The sequence below is a fragment of the Myotis myotis genome, unplaced genomic scaffold, assembly GCF_014108235.1.
Source record: "Myotis myotis isolate mMyoMyo1 unplaced genomic scaffold, mMyoMyo1.p scaffold_m19_p_7, whole genome shotgun sequence".
Lineage (NCBI taxonomy): Eukaryota > Metazoa > Chordata > Mammalia > Chiroptera > Vespertilionidae > Myotis > Myotis myotis.
Window position 1 is genome coordinate 69,981,021 of NW_023416379.1, and position 24,865 is coordinate 70,005,885.

Sequence of the window (24,865 nt, forward strand, 5' to 3'; positions counted from 1 at the left end):
ATATGTAAAGTTTACATCTCTAAATAGCTGATAAGATCTGTCTCCGTTCTTGCTTAATACAAAGCTGTCTTGACTATTCTTGACTCTGCCTTTGAGTATCAAGTTGTAGGTATTTAAATAGAATTTTATTAAATTTGTAGGTTATATTTAGGAGGTTATATTTGTAGAATATATTTAGGAGAATACTTTCTATCAATATTAAATATTATATCCCACTCTACTTCAACATTTATTTTTTATTTTGTAAGAAAGATTCATAATTATCACTATATTGCTTTACAATTGTTTGAAAATATATTTTTGAATTCTTTGCTAAATTTGTATAAGAATTTCTGCTTCATGTGTTGATATTTTATCCAGCAAACTTGATGAACACTATTTTTCCAAAAGATTGTGTTTTACTACATGGGTATACTATATAGAATAGGGTCTCCCAACCATTTGTAGTGGAACACTGCTGTGTCAGAAATGAAAATGGGTTACAATTGTGGTAGGATATTGATCCTATTCCTTTAGCAATTTCTATGCATCCCCTGAGATGAAAAGTGCTGGGAAGCATGAAACAGACAATGGTGGAACACTGCTGTGTCACAAATGGGTTACAATTGTGGCAAGATATTGATCTGATTCCTTTAGCAATTTCTGTGTATCCTGAGATGAAAAGTGTTGGGAAGGACTGAACAGACAATCGTAACATCATTTGTTCTATTTTTCTTTTTTTTTTTTTACCATCACATTGTTCTGCTTGAGTCCTTTAGTACAACATTGAAGAGAGATGCATTGATTGCAGTCTTCCTTCTCGTGTTCCTAATTTGAGAAGAAAATGTTTATAATGCTTCACCATTCAAAATGATGTGTTGTTGATGATTAGTAAATATCCAGTATCAGGTTTAGAAATGTGCCTATAATTTGGAATCTTCTGGTGATTAGAGTCAGAGCATGTGGAGTTTTATTAGATATGTTTTTTTTGCATTGAATAAGATGATCCTATAAGATTTTGTTTAATTAATCTCCTGTTGTGGTCAATTATATTAATAGTATTCTTTGCTGCTATACTCTTATAGATTTGTTCATTATGCATTTTTAGTAAAATGCTATATTCAGTGTGAGAATATTTAATTAATCTTTTTATTTAGAAATGATTATAGATACCCATGTAGTTGTAAGAAATACAAACTCTACAACAGCATGGACCCTCTGAGAAGTTCGGTTACAAAAGAACAACTACAATTTTCACTTACAGGAGTAAAGAAGGACATTAATGTGGAAAAAATACCTAGTGAAAGAGAGAAATTTCAAATAAGATAAACATTTTGACCCAATAAGTTAAACGGATATGGTTTTTATAAAATACAATGTGAAGATAATATGGCGAAATCATACCTAAAAAAGAAAGCTGACTTAGTGGATAACAAAAATTTAAGTGGAGACAAATGAGTTAAGAAAGGAATATTTAAAGTAAAAGTAAATTAAAAATATATTTTATAAGCATAACCAATGGACACACACACTAGGGGGGTAAGGGCATGTGCTGGGCGTGGGGGTGGCTGGAGAGAGGTCAATGGGGGGAAAAGGAGACATATGCAACACTGTATGTAATACTTTAAACAATAAAGAATTTTTAAAAAATAAAATATTCCAAGGTTGAAAATATACATATATTTAAAATATAAACATAAAGTTAGAATTATCACCTCACCACCCTCCATAACATCAAAAAAAGTAGTATACAATTTATATTTGAGAAATATAGCATAAATTGGGGGAGAAAAGAAAATGTAAAAGCAAACATTCAAAATAATAAATCAGACTATTTTAAAAGATAGATAAGGGCAAAGATATATCGTATAAGAGCTGGTCAGTATAAATGTCAAAGTCCAATAACTTCTATAATTAAATTTTGGCAATTTAAAATATTTCGTACCTTTTATTTATTTTTTCTACTCTTCTTTAATTCATATTTCAAACTTAATAAATTAAACTAGTTTAGCCTAAAATTAATCATATAAAATGCCCTCACTGAGAACAAATATAAGGTAGATTAATTTGCAATTCAAGGTTTTTTATTGTATCACTTTAAGTCATTATTCATATACAAAAATGTTTTTCTGCCCTTTTGAAAGAATAACTAGCCACAGCATTCAATGTTACCTTTGTAATCAAATATGCATTTATGCAACTAAAGGTTTTGCAAAGGACTAATTGGTCAAAGGAGAGTTTCATAATTGAATTGCATGTTTAATTACATTACCCATTCAATTTTCATTGGTTATACATGTCTAGAATAACACTCTTAGATGTAAGATACCAAAAAAAGAAAAACAACCTCTTTTTAAATTTATGATTAACCTTTGTGGCATGAATTTCATTTGACTGGAAAAAGGTAGAGTAACAGTTCATATGCATTTGAATTTTGAAAGGCAGAAAAGGCTTCCCTGCTTTTATTAATAATAGCTTCTACAGGTGAGGGTAGTTGAAGACATATTTCTACCATCTCAGACAGAGGTGAGGGATGCATTATCTATACATGCCTAAATTAATATATAGCATATCATCTGAATACTAGAGTATTTGAATATGACTGTGATAGAAACAGAATTTTAAAACGTTTATAAATTTAATATATGTATCCCCAAAACTTCATCTTTAAAAAGTATATTTCTGTTCTGATTGATGGAAGGATGTAGATTTGGCCCTGGCTGGTGTGTCTCAGTTGGTTGGGCGTCATCCAGTGCACTGAAAGGTTGCAGGTTCCATTCCAGGTCAGGGCTCAATCCCCAGTAGGGGGCAAGCAGGAAGCAGCCAATCAGTGTTGTGTTCCCACATCAATGTCTCTCTCTCTCTCTCTAAATGTAAATAAAAAATCTTTTAAAAAGATATGGATTTGATCAAATATAAACCATAAACTCTTTGTTAAACATGGAAAACTATTTTAAGAACAAGAGGATGATTGCATGTATTTATTATTGTGTATTCAAAACAGATTTTGGTGGCCCAGAAAGGAGAGGAGAAAGTTGGTAAAGGAAGTGATGGTTCTAAAAGCAGATGGTGAAAACATAAGAGAGAGATTTATTTTCATTGAAAGTGTTTTTGTGGAAAGCAAAACTAGAGTACAGAAAATAATGAGATCATTCACAGACCATCAGAAATGTCTTTAAAGCAAGTTTAGATGAGGAAAAGGGATAAAGAAAATAGAAGGAAAATTGGTAAGGGAATCAAGAAAGGAGGGCAATGGATTGTTAATCTTCTGGCAGCTTTGTGAGAGGAAAGGTGCATCCCACCAGGAGGAAGGCAAGTACAAGTGTCACACATGGAATAGAACACCTTTGTAGTCTTTGGCTGAGTTAGTGAAGCAGGAGGCTGTTGGGACACAAGTTTTATCCTAAATCCATCACATTAGGGATATAAAAAGAAAGGGGGGGGGAACGCTAAGAAAGCTGGGGTTAAATTTGGCTTTAAGATAGGGAGAACTAAAGACAAGAATCATAGGGACCTAAAAGAAAACATGTCAAACCATTCAGAAATTGAGAACTTGATGGGATTTTTTAATATATTCAACATACATAATTAAAACAAACATTCTAAAGGATAAAATAAACTCTAAAGATTTCCAGATATAGAGGATAAATTAGAAACCTAGACAGAGATAAAACACATAGGTAAGTTTCTAAGGGAAATATGAAGTACAGAAGAGGGTCCTCTAAAGTTCATAACTGTGGTTGGGGTCAGGGAAACCTTCTATTATGCAGCCTTGCTGGAACTGGAATAAATGTAAGAGTGAGTTAGTCAGGTGACTGAAAGGATGGAGGAAAATACATTTCTAAGAGAATAGAAAATGTCAGTGGTTTATAACCGGTGGCCCCACACCAACAGCGTAAACATCACCGGGGAATTGTTGAAAATAAAAATTCTCAATATTTGGTACCAAAAGCAGACGCAGTGAATCATGAGCTTTGGAAATGAGTTCCAGCTATCTGTTTTAATAAGCCCTCCAGTGACTCCGAGGTTAGCTAACATGTGATTTCCAATGACATAAGCAAAACCTAGAAACAAGGAAGAACTTCTTCCTGTCATATATAATAGAAGTTATTTTTTACCAGTTATGTGCCTTTTAATTTTGTCCATGGATTTAATCACTCATACTTCTGAATTACATTTAACTTTTTGAATACAAAGTTTTCACAAGATCTCACATAAATGCAACATTGATCAAGATATTGCTAGCATCCCAGAAATCCTCTTCCTAACTCTTCCCCTGTAATTATCTCCCATCCCTTCCTCCCAAAGATAAACACTGTCCTGAATTTTTATAATTGTTTTGTTTTCCTTCAGTTGCACAGTATATGAATGGGATTTTATAGTATATTCTATATTCTGTTTATATTTTTAGAGTTTATGTTATGTTTGTGAGTCTCATCTATATTGTTCAGTTTAGCTTTAGCTAAACACATGGTTTTGGGATTTTTTTATAGTATAAACATACCAAATTATATAATTATTCTAATGATGATGAACATAGTTTAGGCAATTTCCAGTTTGTGTCTATTCTGAATGATGCTTTTATAAGCTTTTCTGTATTTGTCTTTTATGCTCCTTTTGAGAATAATACATACATATATGCATTTATGTAAACAAATGTTTATGTACATACTTGGACTTTATAGTTATGATTTATATATCCATTAAATGTTAGTAAATAACACATTGTTTCCAAAGAGAATGTAATTTACACTCCTATTAGCAATGTATGAAACTTCCCTTTGCTCTATATGCACACCCCACTCTGCCTATCACCTATTTTTATTTCAGCCATTCTGGCAAGTATAACGCAGCATTTAATTTTTATACCTATGTTTACTAATAAGACTCAATGTTTATTGAGCATTTTATATATAGTGTTTGTATAACATATGTTCTTATATATCATATATGAAATTTACATGTGTTTTATTAATTTGTAGGAGCTCCCAATGTACTCTGTATTTTCTGAATGGTCTCTTTGAATAAGATGTTCTTATTTTTAATGAAACTTTAATGACTTTCATCATGTTTAAGAAATCTTATTTCTAAAATTTTTATTGGTTTACACTCTACCTTTAAATAATACAATGTGACTGAATAATGACTATTTTTTTAAGGTATGAGATAGGGCTTAGGACCATTCTTAAAACTATTCAACTAAATTATCCTTTCTTTGTTGTGACATTATATTCATAAATTTTCTAAGTATTTTTAGTCAGAATGAACTGAACTTAGTCTTTTTCCCCCCTTTACTTTTATTGTTGACACTATTACAGACATCCCCATTTTCCCTTTCTCCACCCAATCCCCACCTCCTCTTCCCTCTGGCCATCACCACACTGTTGTCTGTGTCTACGGGTGATGCATATATGTTCTTTGCCTGATCCCTTCACCTTCTTTCATCTAACTCAGTGGTTCTCAACCTGTGGGTCACGACCCCTTTGGGGGTTGAACAACCCTTTCACAGGGGTCATCTAAGACCATCGGAAAGCATATATATTTACATATTGTTTTTATGATTAATCACTATGCTTTAATTATGTTCAATTTGTAACAATGAAAATACATCCTGCATATCAGATATTTACATTACTATTCATAACTGTAGCAAAATTACAGTTATGAAGTAGCAACAAAAATAATTTTATGGTTGGGGGTCACCACAACATGAGGAACTATATTAAAGGGTTGCGGCATTAGGAAGGTTGAGAACCACTAATCTAACCCCTGCCAATAGCTGTCAGTCTGATGCATGTATCCATGCTCCTGTTTCCATTTTCTTTGTCTGTTTATTTTGTCCATTAGATTCTATATAGAAGATCATGTGGTATTTTTCTTTCTCTCACTGGTTTATTTCACTTAGCATACTGATCTCCAGGTCCATCCATGTTATTGCAGAAGGTAAGATTTCCTTTTTTATTACAGTCACATAGTATTCCACAGCTTTTTTATTCACTCATCTGTTTGGTTGTTTTTATTACTACTTATCAATCTTAGCTAATTTTTTAAAAAACATATTGAATTTATTGTGGACACATTGGTTAATAAATTTAAATTTAATTGCTCATATTTTATTTAAGCTCCTTCTATCCTTAGTCATGAGACTGGAATTTAAGGTATGCTTAGTAAGGTATTTGCTATCAAGTTTTGAATAGCTTTGTGAGAAGAGATTGGAAGATTTACTTTTTCCTGTTTAGTGGTAGAGAACCACTAGCCACTGTGGTTGTTGAGCACTTGGGATTTGGCTATTTCAATTGGGGTGTGATGTCAGTTCGACATATGCACTTTCCCACTTTGGATTCTAAAAACAGTAGAATATGTAATATATGATGGTAGTAACCTTTTATGATAATGTTTTGAAATAATTTTATTTTTAATTTATTGGGGTAAATTAAATGTATTATTAAAATCAATCCCACTTCCTTTGTTTTTTAAACTGTGGCTACTAGAAAATTTAAAACTGCATATGACATATATTTCTGTTGAATAGGGCTATTCTGAAACACAATGAATACAATTTTACATGTTTCACATATTTTAAAGATTCAAATAATTCAGGCTCCTTGTACTTTTTAAGTATAGTTCTGATTATTTACTTGACAAATTTTATTTTATGTACTGGCATATTCAGTCATTCTATATTTTTTTGGAATAATTTGGTACATGCTTTTCAGTTTTAAATTTTTACTGGCATATGTACTTAACTACATTTCAATACATATAATCGAATATATATATATATATATATATCACCCTTTTAATTTTCTTAGTGTCGAGTAGAAATATTCTTTCACTTTTTGATAAGTATGCTCAAAGTAATGAAGGTTGTTTTTAATGAAACATCTCCATGTTTTGATTTATTAACCTATAAAGTATAGATTTCTACCCTATTTCTGCTACAGACACTAGTGACTGCCCTATTTTCAACTTTTCTTTTGAAATACTCTTTTCATATGTGTGATATAATTTCTCTGTTTTCTCAGTCTTATTGAGAAATGTCATCTGTCTGGTATTGTTCATTGAGGTGCTTTTAGCCCCAGATTAGGCAGATCCCTGTTCAAATTTTAAGGCTTTGTTGAAACATGATAATGAGATTAAATATAAAGAGGCTTTGCTCTGCTACCTAATTGGAGGTATACAAACTGTTACCAGGAAGCAGGTCCTATTGTTGCCGGAGAAATTAGTGGGTCCTATTTCCACGACACTAGTTGGAGTGGGGTTTCTACTATATCTTAGAATATGAATTTTCTAAGACTCACATGGGAGAATGGATTGTTTTTATTGGTGTGGCATTGTATTTCTCGGGTTGCAAAGTCCCACTGTCCTTAAACCAGTCCTGAAAAAGACGTAGTTAGAGGTTCAGCAGAGCCAATAAGAGGGCCAGTGTCCAGAGGGTCTGTTCCACGATGGAGTTGAGTTCTGTACAGCATTAGGCTAATCACAGCCATTAGTCCAGTGTGTGGAGTCCTCATGGCTGTGGGCCACATGGACATGTGCAGAGCATGGGAGCCCACAAGCCAGGGATCGGGGCAAGCAGTAAGAAAGAGGCAAGAGGGGGAGCCTCCTATGTTCAGAAGCTTAAGTTTCAACTCTTCCAGAGCTTGCAGTAGCCACTACTCCCCTACTTTGGCCAATGCCCAAGTCCTAGGTGTGACTGACAGGTAAGCACCTTCCCACATCACGCAGTCCTGGTCTACTTTCCAGTCCCTTCCCTAGTGATGTGTGGGGAATTGACCTGGAGAGTGTTAACTGCAGCTTCCTGGCAAAGCCGTATAAATGGCATGCCTATTTTATCTAGTCTCCCCTTTGCTCCTTTCCTGTTATTAATAACCAGGTTATTATAATGGCATCATTATTAGTATTAAGGGCAGATCTCCAATTTGCTGCTGCTGTTCAAAATTAGTTCTCTAATTGAAAATTTATTTTCTCTATTAGAAACTCTTGCATTTATTAAAGGAAACTTTGGTTGATGGACAGAACTTAACCTCATGAATCCTAACCTAAAATTGCACATTAAGATATGTTCTTCTTTTCAGCACATCCTATAGTCTGATTTGGATTGCACCACATAACGTATTTCTTTCCATACCCCAATCTAACCTTCTTGATTTCTGACTTCTGCTGCTTAGAGTTTAGGTATGTGAATGGATTTATCTTAGTGGCCATATTCACTTAACTCTTATGTGCTTTTTTTGGTTCTATGCATAATGCAAATGTCTTTAGGTACTTCCCTAAATCCAGTCTTGCGTTTTGTGCTTCTTACAGATATTCCTCAAAGTTTCTAATGAATGACTTAAGGATGGTGTATTTCTTAAACTATCCTCCATGTGCCTAAGTTACCTAGCCCATAATGAATGTCTTAATTAGCATGGGCTGCCATAACAAAAATAACCTAGACTGGGTGTTTTATAAACAACATTAATTTATTTCTCACATTTCTGTAGGCTGGAAGTCTGAAATCAGGGTACCAGCATGACCAAGTTCAGGGGAAGACCCTTTTCTTGTATCTACATATGGTATCCTCTTTATATGTCTCTTTATGTTCAAGGGCAGAGAGAGGAAGCAAACTCTCTCATGACTTTTATAAGGATACTAATCCCATTTATGAGGTCTCTAGCTTCATACCTCCTCCAATCCTAATTGCTTCTCATAGGCCCTTACCTCCTAATAGCAGCATTTTGGAGGCAGGGTTTCAACATGGGAATCTTGGGGAGATACAAACATTCAGTCTATATCAATGGGCGTAATGACAATATATAATTCATAACATTGCTAGGTTAATACTGATAAAGTATTTTTAAGAACTGTCTTCTGTTTTTAATCATAGAAATAAAGCAAACTAAGATGCCATTCTCATAAGTTTACATATAGCAGCGGTTCTCAACCTGTGGCTCGCGACCCCTTTGGCGGTCGAACGACCCTTTCACAGGGGTCGCCTAAGACCATCCTGCATATCAGATATTTACATTACGATTCATAACAGTAGCAACATTAGTTATGAAGTAGCAACAAAAATAATTATATGGTTGGGTCACAACATGAGGAACTGTATTTTAAGGGCCAGAAGGTTGAGAACCACTGACATATAGTTTATAGCTGCTTTCGTGATGCAGTAACAGCTGAGTAGTTTAAGAAACCCTGTGGCCCACAAATTCTAAAATAATTATTTGCCCGGCTGGTATGACTCAGTGGTTAAGTGTCAACCTATGAACCAGGAGGTCACGGTTTGATTCCTGGTCAGGGCACATACCCAGGTTGAGGGCTCAGTTCCCAGTAGGGGTCATGTAGGAGACAGCCAATCAATGACTCTCTCATCATTGATGTTTCTATCGCTTTCTCAGTTTCTCTTCTTCTCTTAAACCAATAAAAAATGTACTTTTAAAAAAGTGTTGTTCTTTGCTGTAAAGGAAAATATTAGGTGTTCATCTCCTTACAATAGGCTGCGGGCTCGATCCTGCTAATTTGAGTAAAGGAGCAGAGTCATGAGAGCCACACACTAGGAACTTAATGAAGTCAAGATTTTTAACTATTACAATGTCTAACCATGCATGGTTGAAATTGAATAACATGAGAGTTTGTTAAGGTGTATATAAAATGAATAACTCCCAATAGTCACTTCATTTTTTTCGGAAACATTAACCTTTTACACAATCACTTTTAATATAGGTGCATATTAAATATATGTATCAAATATATTTTTTTATATTGTGAAGCAATTTTTCATTTTGACAGAGTCTTAAAACTGTAATCAAACATTAGTCACAGTTAGTTGTCTTTCTTTAATTTTCCAGTGTTTGCTGCTTATTTCACTTTTCCAGTCCTTGAGCAAAGCTCCTAGCAACCATTTCTTTCTCTTCCCATAGGAATGAAAGGCAGATTGCTCTATGTGGCGATGTCTTTGTGTTGCCTATCCTTCGAGTGTAATAGCTTCATTTTTCGTGAAAGTAAACTAGAATGAAGTTATGTGAATAAAATGTTCAACTAACTGCAGTGCATTATTTTATACAGAATTGCTTTAGAAATTATTGACACATCATTAAAGGATTGACCAAAAGAAGGATGTACTGAAATCATAATAAAACATAGCAGTCTAAAAGTGATCTTTCATTTATTGTGATATTTTAAAGATATATGCACCTCGTTAGGCTAGCAAAGCCAGTTTGTTTTATAGAAGTCCCATTATGATTTCCATTAAAGTAAAATTTACTTAGATGCTTTCATAGGATTTCTGCTTAAATATCTTAGTTTAAATTACTTGAGTGTTATTTGTGTATGGTTGTGTGTATGTGCAATACTTTTTCTTTTTTGATATAAAAAAACTAGGAGCTCAGCGCGAGATTCGAAATCGTGTGGCGCCGCCCACCCTCTGGTCCAGCTCTGCCTCACTTCCCGGGCCCCGCAGCAGCCACAGCCGCTGCCTGTCTGGTCCAGTCTCCCTCTCCAGCCCTTGAAGCAGCCATGGTAGCTGCTGATCAGGCCCGCTCCCAGCTCAGGCACTCAGAGGCCCCTGTCACCCCGCCCCCGAAGCTGCGTGCACAACCTCCTCCTGTCCAGTCAACCTGTTACAGTGTCCCAGTTAATTGGCATATTTCTCTATTGTGTTGTGCAGGTCTCAACCTATCAGTAACCAATGCTGTGGTTTGACTGGCCCTTGATGTTACGATGATTAAAAGATACCTCTAGTGATAACCATAAGGAATCTTTGTAAAAGCAAGGATTCATTACTTCCAAGATCTGGAAATTACACAGCACACCTTGGCAAGGCCTCAGGTAGCGAGAGAGAGCAGCATACAGGATGCATGGAGTGCAGGGCTATGGGATTTTGCTTCTATTGGACTTGGGAGTAGATTCTTGGGCTCACTCTTTACCAGTGAATTTAAAACAATAGAACAATAATTTAAAGCCCGGGGAAATGAAAAACAAGTGGCCAAAATGGTCCCTTATCAAAATCAAAAGAGCCTCAGTGAGAGGGAGAGGTGGCCTGCTTCTTTTATCTACTTGTGTGGCTGGCAATGTGTGTATTCAGGTAGTGCCCTTTGAAGTGGCTGCCTCATGATCAAAGCTTAAGTTAGGCACTGGCATTACAGAAAAAAAAACACTAAACTATCTGGGCTTATACTACATTACTAATACCTGGAAAATTGTTATTTCATCATGAAAACCTTCTTAAAAATGGCTACTTATTGACTTACATCATACATTCTCTCACTATAAAAAATGGTATTGTACTGATAAGAGCAATCTCACCATTATTTTAAAGCATTCTACTCCAGGACTACAACCCTTCTCTATGTTTCTCATTGCTTCTACGGATTACAAATGATATTAATTCTTTACTTTTTACAGAACCAGATACTTTGAACCTTTATCAGATTTTTACTGTTTCTTAACTTCTTATGACATCATTTCTGTCTTATGCAATTAAAATATATGGCCCATCATTATACTACTTTCCTATGCCCTCAATTTTCTTATTACTGCCTCTCTCCATTATATTCCCTTTCTGAAAAATTCCAAACCTTTTATATGTCTCTACGTATTCCACACCTGTGAATAAACACCTGACTATTTTTGCTTCCTTGTCTCATATTCAATGCAATTTACTAATTTTAAAAATCCTAGAAATTGACCTGAAATCTTAGTAACTTCTAATAATTTTTACATTATTTTTTAAATATCCTTGACAGCCATTTCATACCTATCTTTTCTCAAACCTATACCCCTTTCAGCACACTCCAATTGAGGTCTTTCTTTCAAATTTCAATACAAATGCAGCAAGAGAACTGCCTGCATATCACTGATCTATACCCATATAGCTCAGTCTTCTCTCCTACGGTATTGATTCCTCCTAGCTGCAGCTAATCCCTCTACCCATGGACAGAATCACCTACTTTTCTCTCACCTATGCAACATTATTCTAGAAACTATCTTTTTGCTTGCCTCTTAGATGATCACTTTTCCCTCCTTGATCAATTCATCCCCCTTGTTCACAAACATACTCTATACTCTGACAACCTCTAGAAATCTCCTTATTTGCTACTTCACATTGTTGATCTTTGTAAATGAAACTTAAAAGAGATATTTAGATCAGTGCTTCACAAACTACAATTTTGTAGAAATCATCGGAAATCTTGTTAAATTGTTCTGCAGTAAGTCTGGAGTGGGGTTTGAAATTCTGCATTATCTAATGAGATGTCAGTGAAACCTTGATGCTTGTGGTTCAGGGACTACACTTTGAACAGCCACATATTTTTCTCATTCCCTCTTGGATCCATGCAAATAGATGTTTATTCCCACAACTCTTTAGAAACATCACTAATAATGGCTATTTAAATCTCCCTTGCTAAACCTAATTGCTAATTAATTCAGTGTAACTCAATGTTTTTCTTACACACAAGTCATCAAACGTCTGGTATATCTGCACTATAGATTTTTTCCAAGTAATGACTCAAGAACCCAGTCTGCTAGAATATTTCACATAAACCAAGTAGAACGTATGATTTCCAGGCATCAGTGCAAGAGTGAGAGATGGAAGAATGGGTATTAGCACTAAAAGGCTTTGGCCTGACTGGACACCCAGAACTTCTACTAAGATGTCATTAGCTAGAACATGTAGGACATATAAAGGAAGCTCAGGTAGACTTGGGAAAAGGAGGTGAGCTTTACCATCTCTGCTGCAGTTTCCCAATTCCAATCTGTTTGTCACTAGAGAAGTAACAGCCAGCTATCTGGTTGTTGACTCCTTCTCCTCTATTTGTTGTATCATTCCTGGTCATTTTGATTCTGTGCCCCTGTCCCATGCTACTTTATACCCAGTTTCCTTTTAATTTCCCAGAGTAAAAGTCCATGAGAACTTAGATTTTTTTCAAGGGCATTATAAGTAATAATAATAATAATAATAATATAAAGAAGAAAATGATGGTTGCTAGTGTTATTAAAATGGTAGAGGAGAAGAGATGAATAAAAATATAATGGAATAAGGAAATCTTTATGATGATGAAGTAGTTCTCTATTTTATTTTATTTTTATTTTATCTTATTTATTTTTTAAAATATATTTTATTGATTTTTTTAAAGAGAGGAAGGGAGAGAGATAGAGAGTTAGAAACATCGATGAGAGAGAAACATCAATCAGCTGCCTCCTGCACATCTCCCACTGGGGATGTGATCGCAACCCAGATACATGCCCTTAACCGAAATCGAACCCGGGACCTTTCACTCCTCAGGCCAACGCTCTATCCACTGAGCCAAACGGGTTTCGGCAATAGTTCTCTATTTTAATAGAGGTGGTAGTTACCTGAATCTAAACATGATAAAATGGCAAAGAATTATATCCACATATTGTACTACTGTTGATTTCCTAGTTTTGATATGATATTATGGCTTTATAAGGTGGAACTGTACCTAGAACCTCGTAATACTATCTTTGTAAATTTATGTGTATTATTTCTAAATAAATCCTAAAAATATGCACATTTTACTCTATGGAATACTTTGGAAAATGCCATGAAAATATCCACAAACGTATATTTCTACATTGGGAGAATGTTAATTTGTAGAAGCCAAAGCAATATATTATTTATTTGTGTCTTTTTTACTTTCTGCATATGATACAGGACCACATACTGTTTTATCCTATAGTAGGAATATTGTACTTACGCTAACAATGAAATTATATTTTAGTCTCTACCTTCTTTACAGAACTAATCTTGTGGGCATATATAATGAAAAGAGTATGGAGTTATAATAGGGTTATATGGGATGCACAAATTTTTATTATTAATCTGGCATTAATTAACCAACTGTGTGATATGTTTCTAGTCACTTAACCTCTAGTAAAACTAGCTTCTTACTTTAAAGAACATACAGATATAAAACTGGGTAATAATTGGCTTTTGTAGTTTTAAGGTTTGTCTTAAGAATTTTATAAAAAAAAGTATAGCTGTAAATGCTATGGAAATGTCAAGCATTGCATACATATAAAGTAGAATTATTCAAACAATTTCTTACGGACATTTTTCTTTAATATAATTGAATGTCATTCTCTATATTTAATGATCTAATAAGATATTATGCTAATATATCATAACATTGAGAAACATACATCCATTCTTCTTTATGTGATCAAAATAGTTATTCATGTACTAATACCTAAAATTAGAGGTTGATTTATTTTAATACAATAATGCCAATGATGCAGTTACTCAACATTTTATGCTGCCCTTGTGTCTTTATGGTTTAGAATTAGCACACAATTCAAACTTCAAATCAATTAATAGCATATCTTTTAAGTGGAGCTTGTTTTGGCTTGTATGCTATTGCTAATTAATTGAATTCTTTGTCCCTAAATTTTCTTGATGCTTCTGTTCACATAATAATGAATGAGTTTTACATGAAGTTTTTTTCCCCCAATAAACATGTAAACTTATGAGCTTAGGGTTAAATAGTGAATTGGTTGACAAGTTTATGAACTGGAATCCAAGGACTTTAAAACAGACTTCTGTAGATAATTTCTGGAGAACAAGTTGTCATTTTTAGCAAGAAGTCAGATATTTCCCCATTCAGTTCTCCCCAGCATATACATATAAATTATCTAAATCCCTACTTAGGCTACTGATAACTCAGAAGAGTACATTTTCCTTTTGAAATTCAGGAGTTAACAGACATGATGAGAGTAGTCAGGTCACTACTGCAGGTATATTTTAGTGACACTCTGATGTGCCTAATGACAACATATTGAATGCAATCTAATGCCTCTCAACTTTTCAATGAAACATGTTGATTCACCTTTTATAAAAACTGCAGTAAAACTCCAGACTTGGTTCTAATATCACTACTTCATTCTATTCACTTGATTAAGGTGAGGACTAGAGAGAGGCAAGTGACTTTGCCAGGGCACAGCGTTAAGGAGGCACTCACCTTCACATTGCATGAAGTGCCAAACATGCACTTACTCAACTGCAATGCTAGACAATATATAAACAAATAACCGTGGCTGTAAAACAAGTTACACTAGATCTAAATAAATTAAAATTGCACAATCTATGCTCTCCATTCCTAATGGAATTAAATTAGATATTAATAGGACATTTTTGAGAAACCTTCAAATATTTGGAAATTAAACCAATTTCTAAAATAATCTGAGTTAAAGAAGAGATTGCAACTGAATACATATATACAAAACATATCAAAATTTATGGAATGTAGCTAAATCAATGCTTAGAAGTAAGTTTAATTTGTAGTTCTACATTCCTACATTAAAAAAATGAAAAAATTCTCGAATCAATATCCTATGTTTTTATCTTAAATGACTAGAAAAAGAAGAGCAAACCGAACCCCAAGGAAAGGAAATGGTGAGATTAGAGCAAAAATCATTAAAACTGAGGAGAAAATTTGATGAAACAAGATCTTATATTTGAGAAAAATAAAATTTACATATCTTTATGATACCGAATTTTTGGACTGGAACCCGGATTCTTTGTCGGCTAGAATCGAAGAATGAGTCCATGGACAGAAAGTGGTATAGCAAAGATGGAGATTTATTCAAGAACAAGTACAGACTCCCGCATGGGGAGAGGGAAAGAGTCCCACAGAACTGATTCTATGGGAAAAGGGTCCCAAGGAGTTCCTTTTCCCTATGGTTTATAAAGACTACAGATCCTGGTGCCTGATATCCCCTCTGATTGGTCAGTATTCCCCTTCCACATGTGAAGTTCTCCCCCTCCTTCCCTCTGGGCTTTCTTCTTTTCCATCTGAATGAAGGGCTTCCTTCCCTTTATTTTGTAAATATAGACCTTTCTTGGCTACTTCCAGTTCCCTTATCCCCTGTAAATACAACTGTTGCTGCTCCCTTGTCTTATGGAGATGTAACTGCACCTGGCTTCCTTGTGTTATGGAAACATACCTTCCCTCAGTCTGCAGCCCTGCACTTTTCTATGGACACCAATTCTAAGGAATTCCTAATCCTGCATATGTTCCCCCTAAAATTCCTGCTTCATTTAGTTGGACTGACCAAAAAAACAAAAAACACACAAAAAAAACAAAGGAAGACACAAATTAACAAAGCCAGGATTTAAAGTGAGAACATCATTAATGACCATTCATAAATGAAAAGGATTATATGGAAAAAACTATAAAAACAATATGCCAAAAAATTGGACCACTTAAGTGAACTAGACAAATTTTTAGAAAGGTGCAAGGTACTAAACTGTCTCAAGAAGAAATAGAAAATCTATACAGACCTACCAAATATTTAAAGGATTAGTATAAATCTCTATAAACTTCATAAAAATCTTGAAGATGACACATTTTATGAAGCCACTATATCCTAATACCAAAACCAAGCAAAGATACAAGATAAGAAAACCAAAACACAATGTCACTTAGGAATAAACATTTTAAAACTTCAAAATATGAGCTCAGCAAATTAAATAACATGTAAAATATTTTTGTATCTGACAACTGGGATTTTTTTTTGCAAGAATGCAAGATTGCTTTAATATCTGAAAATTAATATAATAGACCATATTATTAGCATGAAGGACAAAATCAAATAATCTTTCTAGATGCAGAAAAAAAAACTTTTGACAAAATCCAACACACATCCTATATAATCCTATATAATCTAAAGCTAATATGCTAATTAGACCAAACAGCGGACCAACCTAGGACATCCTACAGGATCTTCCCAATGAAGCCGGGGCTGCAAGGGCTGGCCAAGGCTGTGAGGGGCTGTGAGGGCCAAACCCCTTACACAATTTTTGTGCATCCAGGTTCTAGTTTATCATAAAGCTCTATAGAGATTATAAAGAGAACAAAATTCTCTCAGTCTGATCAAAAGCACCTCTGGCAATTGTCCTGTTAACATCACACAAGTGATGTTGGGCTGGAAGAATGAGAAAAAACTATAAAAACTATATGCCAAGTATATGTTTTTATAGTTTTTGCCCCTAAGAATGAGAACAGGACTTTGATAGCCACTTTTGTAGTCACTATGTCTAGTCAACATTATTCAGAATGTTCCAGACTGTTTGCTAGGGGGGAATAAAAGGTACAAGAAAATACTGACTGAAGAAGGGGAAGTAAAACAAGTCTTTATTAACAAGTGCCATAATCTCATATGTAGAAAATCCTAAGGAATCCAAAAAAAAAAAAAGAACTTTGGAGTAATGAGTTTATAAAACCTGCATGATACAAGATAATATACAAAAGGTAATTGTATTTCTATACCTGAGCAACAAAATTTCAAAAGTAAAGAAGATAATTTCCCTTACAATAGTATCAAATCGACAAAATGCTTAGGTATCAGTTTAATTCATTAAATGCAAAACTTTAACTGACAACTACAAAATATTACTGAGAGACATGAAAAAAATAAATATCAAACAAATGGGGAGATATTGCTTATTCATTGATTAAAACTTCATACTATTAACATGGTAATTCTTCCTAATTTTATTTATTGATTCATTGAAATCCCTATCGATATTCCTGCTGGCTTTTGCATAGAAATTCACAAATGCATACAAGACTTTATATGGAACAGCAAAGAAAAAAGGAAAATAGGTAGATGGCTTCCCAACCTAAAATGTAATAACAAGTTCCATTTATCCAGACAATGTATTATTGCATATGGATAGGTATATAGGATAGGTTGGTCAGTTGATTTTCACAATAGTGAAAGAGGAAATTAAATGGATGAAAAAGTATTTTCAAAACATTTTGTTAGGACAATTTATACCAATATGTAAAGAAATTTATATATATAATTTCAAACATTCACATATATGTGCATAGGAAATAACGTATCCTTATCTCATACTATACCAAATTAACTCAAACACATCAGAGATATAAATAAGAGCTTAAATGATAAAATTTCTAATAAAATATAAAAGAAGCCGAAACCGGTTTGGCTCAGTGGATAGAGCGTCGGCCTGTGGACTGAAAGGTCCCAGGTTCGAGTCCGGTCAAGGGCATGTACCTGGGTTGCGGGCACATCCCCGGTGGGGGATGTGCAGGAGGTGGCTGGTTGATGTTTCTCTCTCATCGATGTTTCTGACTATCTCTCTCCCTTCCTCTCTGTAAAAAATCAATAAAATATATTTAAAATATATATATATATATAAAAGAAAATGGTCTTTATGACCATTGTTCATCAAAGCTTTGATATACACCAAAAGCATGATAAAGATATGTGGAAAAAAAATGTTACAAAGTGAACTTAATAAAATGAAGTCCATTGGTAATTTGGAATTAAATGAAAACTCTATCCAAAAGTCACCAACTGAGAAAATGACTAGAAAAAGCAAGGCAAAGCACGGCAAGGAGAAAATATTTTCAGGTCACATAAATCATATGGAATTATATTCAGATTATACAAGAAATACTCACTACTCAATACTAAATAAATACATAAAAAGATAAACAACACAATTTAAAATAGTTTAACATTTGAACAGACATTTTATTAAAGAGGATGTACAAATGTACCATGAACATATGAGAAGATACTCAGAATTGTTAGTCTTATTGAAATGCATATTGAAACCACAAGGAAGTACTATTTCACACCCACAAGAATTATTATAAAAAAGGAGATAGACAATATCAAATGTTAGCAAAAATGTAGAGAAACAGGATACTGTATGCATTGCTGGTATGAATTTAAAATGGCACAGTCACTTTGCAAAATAATCTGGTAATTTCTTAAAAAGTGATACAAAAATTTATCATACACCTCAGCAATTCTAGCACTAGGAATCTGTCCAAGATATATAAAATATATATCCACACAAATATTTGTGTGTGAATTCATTACTTATAAAAGTTAGATGATAAAAAGTAAATCTTAAAGTTCTCATCACAAGAAAAAATTATGCATGATAATGAATATTAACTGAACTTATGCTCATTTCTCAATATTTACATCATTAAGTTGTACACCTGAAACTCATATAATATTAAATATCAGTTATATCTTAATAAAAAGTACAAAGTGAAAACAAGCCAAATCTTCATTAACTGATGAATGGGTAAGCAAAATGTTGAATACATTGTGAATTCTCTTTGGCAGTAAAACTAACAAAGTACTGATACATGATACAACATGAAAAATCCTCAAATTTTTTTTTATGATAAGCAAAAGAAGCCAATCACAAAAAACAACATACTGTACCATTCTGTTTATGTAATGCTCAGAAAATGCAAATCTATAGGGACAGTATGATTAATGGTGCCTAGGCCTGGAGTTGGGAACCAAGAATCATCATAAATGAGCTCATCTTTGGGTCATGAAAATGTGTTAAAACTGGATAGTGCTGATGGTTGAAGAGCTCAATACATTTGCAAAAGTTATTGAATTATTTATTTGAAAGTGATTAATCCCATGATATATAAATTATACTACTAAAATTTTGGTAAAGAAAATTTTGGTTCCATGAACTCTAGAGACTTTTTCTATCGTAAGTTTTGCTACATATATATGTCCATATTTTATTTTTGTGTATGATCTTTTAAGGTCCATTCTGTGAAGAGTCAATGGGGCATTGTGTTTCTTGGTATTGTTGGAAAAGGGGAATTTGCCAAAATGAAAGCTCTGCTTACATTTGTGAATGTGCAGAAGGATTTCTCAATCAAGACTGTGAAATTGATGACAAAAAGTGTTCATTAATACCATGTCAGAATGGTTATGACTGCAATGATATTTCAAATGTAAGTCTGAATCTAACATACAAGAGAGTGGTTTTAAAACATTTTGACAGTTACCAAACTATTTCAAAAGGACAAAATTTATAGTTTCCATTATTATAAATTTTCAAGCTCAAGATATCTACGTTTCGTATTTAAATTTTCCTATTTTAAATGGAAACCCCAATTCCAAAAGCACTATTTAGTTTCATTTTCGCTCTTGCATCAAAATTCTCCCCTGTAAACAATGTAATTTTGTAAACTTTTAAATTTGAATTTATTGGTTTTTAAATTTTTTAAATTATTTGCTTATTTGATACTTTTAATTATAACTTTTAATTTTAACATTTAAATAAATAATACTAAAAATAATTAATAGTTCCCACAAATCACTCTTATTTTAGTAATATTTTCATTTGAATTCATATTTAAATCTTAAAGGTTTCTTTACTCACATGTGTGGTAGTTATGCGGGCTGTCAACTGGGACCTAAGCTGGAGCCATCAGCCAGAACCTTATCTAACTACCCTGCATGGCTTGGGGACTAGGTTCCAAAATAATTAGATTGACACCGTATGGCTTTTAAATTTGTCTTTGAAAGCCCCAGAGCATCACTTTTTGTATAGTCAGAAATTTCTTACATTCCAGTGGGAGAAATAAAGTCCCCAATTCTCAATTAGAGGAGTGTTGAATTCACATAGTTAGGAAGTATGTGAATTGTTTTGACATTTTGGAAAGTAAAATCCTCCACATTGTTGTAAAGAAAACTTCGACTACATGCTTATGAGAATAATGTCCATCATTTCATCATCTTTGAAGTATCTCAAAACTTTAATAAAAATACTTTTTAATGTTCCCAAGGTTACCATATGCATCTGTGCACCAATATTGACAGGCAAGCTGTGTAAGAGACTTCAAACACCATGTGATTCATTTCCTTGCAAGAATAATGCAACATATATAAACTGTGAGAAAGATTATCATTGCAGGTATAATTCATTTGTTATTTTATTAAATAAAAATATATGAGTTTTAAATAAATGTCTGTTTTAAACCTAAATTTTATTTAATAACATAATTGATTTAAAGTTAAAGTAGAAACTTTTAAATGTGATTTTATGTTGTTTAATTATTGTGGTATTGATTTTGAATAAATATTTAAGAAATTCTGAGATATAATTTGGCATAAAGTTGTAAAACATATATTTTGTTTCATAATAATGATTTTTAGGATAAAATAATATTTGAAGGTCTAGAAAAAGAGATTGATGTACGTACCTTTAGTATTATTTATATTATATACATACAATGTTAATATTATATTTTGAAAGTATAGAGCAACCATCTCTTCCTTCAATTCACAGATCTCAGCTAACAAATTTCAGTTAGGGCCTTTAGGCAAACTTTTTAGGAAGCAGTGCTTTAGTTAAATAAGAATTGCTAAAAAAAAAAAAAAAATTACCCATTTGTAAAAGATAGAAGTGACCTAGTTATCTGGGTCTATAATTTTAGTCCATCATAAATAGCTTTATAGATACTTCCTCACAACATTAAGAAGTATAATTTGTACTCTCCACTCTTGCTTGGGTTTTATGTGACTGCTTAAAGTAAGTTCTGTTAGGCATTACTGAAAGGCAATAAATAGGCTCAAGTTTTAGAATATTCATAAAAGCAGAAAATTAAAATATCTGGTACAGGAAAGATTTAAAACACACTGGAAAAAAGTAACTTAGAACATGTATACATATCAAGTTGTACAATGGATAGTATTTCCATCAACTTTAAAGGAATCTAAACATAAGGTTTTCCCTAGCCAGTTTGGCTCAATGGATAGAACATCAGCCTGCAGACTGAAGGGTCCCAGGTTCAATTCCGGTCAAGGGCACATGCCTGAGTTGCAGGCTTGATCCCCAGTAGGGGGTGTGCAGGAGGCAGCAGATCAATAATTCTCTCTCATCATTGATGTTTCTATCTCTTCTCCCTCTCTTTTCTTCTCTGAAATCAATAAAAAATATATTAAAAAAATAAAAAATAAACATAAGGTTTAAAAACATTACATTTTTAAAATGTGACATTTTCAAAAGAGAATGAAACTTGATGATCATGCCAAGATATTGAAAGTTCTAACCCATACAGTCAAATTTGTATATACATTCAATCTTAAGTCAATTTACCAATAAACCCAATTATTATTTTTAGAAAAATATTGACTTTTAATTTATAATTTCTAGTTCTTATAGTACTTGTATATATATTATTTTCCTTTGAAAAGTGGTCAACTTTTAAAAATATCTAAGAATTATATAAATATGAGTAAATATGCAGTTATTTATAATATTTATTTATAATATAATTAAATATGATGCATTTATTGGCCCTATTAATAGCAATATTTTGGCTGTTTAGAAGACTTCTTTCTTTTTTTTTTAGAAGGATTTTCTTTTAAATTTCATCATCTACGGGGAAAATGGATAACCCAAAAAAAAGATATTAGATAATGAAATATATAAAAACTAGAGGCCCGGTGCATAAAATTTGTGCACGGTAGATCCCTAGGCCTGGCAGGGGATCAGGGCCATTCTGTGGGGTGACCGGAGGTGTGATCAGGAGGCCCCAGCTGGCACCCTCCTTGGCCAGCCTGGTGCTGCCCGCTGGCCAGCCTTGCTCCCTGCCACTGCCGCCAGTCACCTTCCTCTGTGGGGCAACCAGCGGTGTGATCAGGGGGCCCTGGCTGGCACTCGCCTTGGCTGGTCTGGAGCCTCTGGGCTGGGGGAAGCTCCTGCGTTCCACCGTTCATTCCACTGTTTGGTCGATTTGTGTATTAGGCTTTTATTACATAGGATTATGTCTACTAGTAAAATCAGAAATTTTGTGATACAAAGGTTTTGCTTCTAAATCTTTTATTTTCTCCTCTCAGATTCCAACATATTTCATGGTAAAATAATGTTCTATTTTACTCTCAGCTTGTTATTTTCTCACGTTTCTTAGTCACTGAATAGCAATTATAGTTGGCCCTACTCCAGTGTCAATTCAATGAATTAACATATTTTATTTTTCTAAAGTCAGTTTCCACATTTCATTAGTATGTGTAATGTCTCACTATATCATCCATGGGTAGAGTTAAGGTTTTCAATTTCTGTCACAAGTAAACCTAATTAAGCATGCATTGTGACTTTGAAAGAAAACAGTGTACAATAGAATTTACATAGGTCAACATATTTCTTTTCAACATATAACGCAGCTGCATTTTCACATTAACTCTGAAAAATGCTTTTAAAAATAGGAGTCACACACTTAAGTGAAGAATTTGTTAATTAATGAAATGTGTCTACTTGGTCACTCAATAATTTTCAACTAACAGGACACCTCTATTTCTTTGAGTTACTTATCTCAAAAGCTTAGTGGCTATATTTTTTTTTTCCCTTGAAATTCAAAGCCCTATTTGTAAGGGTAACTTTCACTTTTGAATAAATTATTCTAAAATTTAACAAACAAAAATGTTGTTAAAGTTTAAATATAGTTTTATAATTTCATATTTTGGTTGTAAAATATATACTATTGAAATTATATTTCCTCATCAAGACTATTTTCTGCTATTCATATAATTTTATATTTTTCTGGGACTATTATAGGTGACAGAAGTCATTCTCAGATCTGGTCCCCTAAGGGCCTCATTTTGAGAACATATGCTCACGTTAGTACAACTTTTCTCCCATTAGTCCTGAACCTATTAATTTTCTTTTAAGTAATCTTATATAATAAAAGCCTAATATGCAAATCGACCGAATGGCAGAACGACTGGTCACTGTGATGCTCACTAACCACAAGGTGTCAGAAACTCAATACAGGTGCTGCCCCCTGGTGGTCAGTGCTCTCCCACAGGGGGAGCACCACTCAGCCAGAAGCTGGGCTCATGGCTGGCAAGCACAGTGGTGGTGGCGGCAGCCTCTCCCGCCCCCGCGGCAGTGCTAAGGAGCAGTGAGCAGGTGGGCGGTAAGGAGCCAGGGTTCCGGGACTGCGAGAGGGTGCAGGCTGGGCTGAGGGACACTCTCCCGCCCAGTGCATAAATTTCATGCACTGGACCTCTAGTAAATAATAAAACATTATGACAGGGTTAGTACAGACCTACATACATAAAGGTTCAATTAATATCATGCATATTCTAAGTGTTCTAGGGCGTAGCTGATCAAATTCTCTGTACAATTTCTAACATTTCTTAATATCCAGTCCTCTTCCACTGTGTCTTCAGGATCATTTTGTCAGCAGCCAATTCTCTAATACCACAATTTCTTTTGTATACCTTCCTTTCTCTGCATAACCTGTATACAACTTGTGAGAAAGTTTTGCCCCTGTTACCATATCCCGACTATTTTTCTTCTGCCTCCTGTTCTTGAAGGAGAAGTCTATTCATTTTTAGCAAACGACATCAGCTATGTCATTCTCTCTCTGTGTTTCTTCCTTCCAATGCTCCTTTTCAAAGTATCTCCTCTTTTCTCAATTCCTGTCCCTGCCCCAACCCCACTAAAGGTTTTAGCATCTGTCCTTTTCTCTGCCATTATTGTCATCTTCCTAATGATTTCTATATAAATTTTGGAAATTCACCCATCGTGATTGTGTAAGTTATTTGACAATTATTTTACAGTTAGTTTTTCCTCCTCCTCCTCCTGTTATTGGCCCATTTCTCATGGTGATATCTTATAATTTATCAAAACCTCTAATTGCACATTCCCAACCTCTTGCTTTATATATTTTCACTCTCTAATCAACACTTAATGCATTTCAAGCTCACTCACTCATATACTCTATCCACAGAATTATATAATGTGTTTCTATAAACAACAGCACCTCTAATTATTTGACTGCACTTGCTCTCTTCTGTCCCTTAACCTAGGCAGGTCCTTATTTTCCTTTTTACAAAGCATACCTGTATATTCACTCTCAAACTCCTTATCTCTCTTTCTATGTTCTATTTACCTGCAAACACCAAACATGCTTAATATTGCATCCCACCAGGTAAGCCTGTGTATATTTCCATGCATATCCAATGTGGCATCTCAAATTTAACATATTCCAAATTAATAGTTAAATATTCAAAATTAACGGTTGACATACACCGGCTTTTCTGTCATTTTTCTTTAGATTTACCTGTGATTTTT

General features: G+C 33.8%; 1 protein-coding gene across 1 annotated transcript in view; it reads left to right on the forward strand.

Annotated features, from left to right (window-relative positions):
- The window catches only part of EYS (eyes shut homolog), a 1,264,258-nt gene that overhangs the window by 50,893 nt on the left and 1,188,500 nt on the right, over positions 1 to 24,865 (forward strand). The window contains 2 exon segments of the mRNA XM_036318417.1: positions 19,540 to 19,733; positions 20,571 to 20,698. Coding sequence (XP_036174310.1) covers positions 19,540 to 19,733; positions 20,571 to 20,698 — 322 coding nt within the window.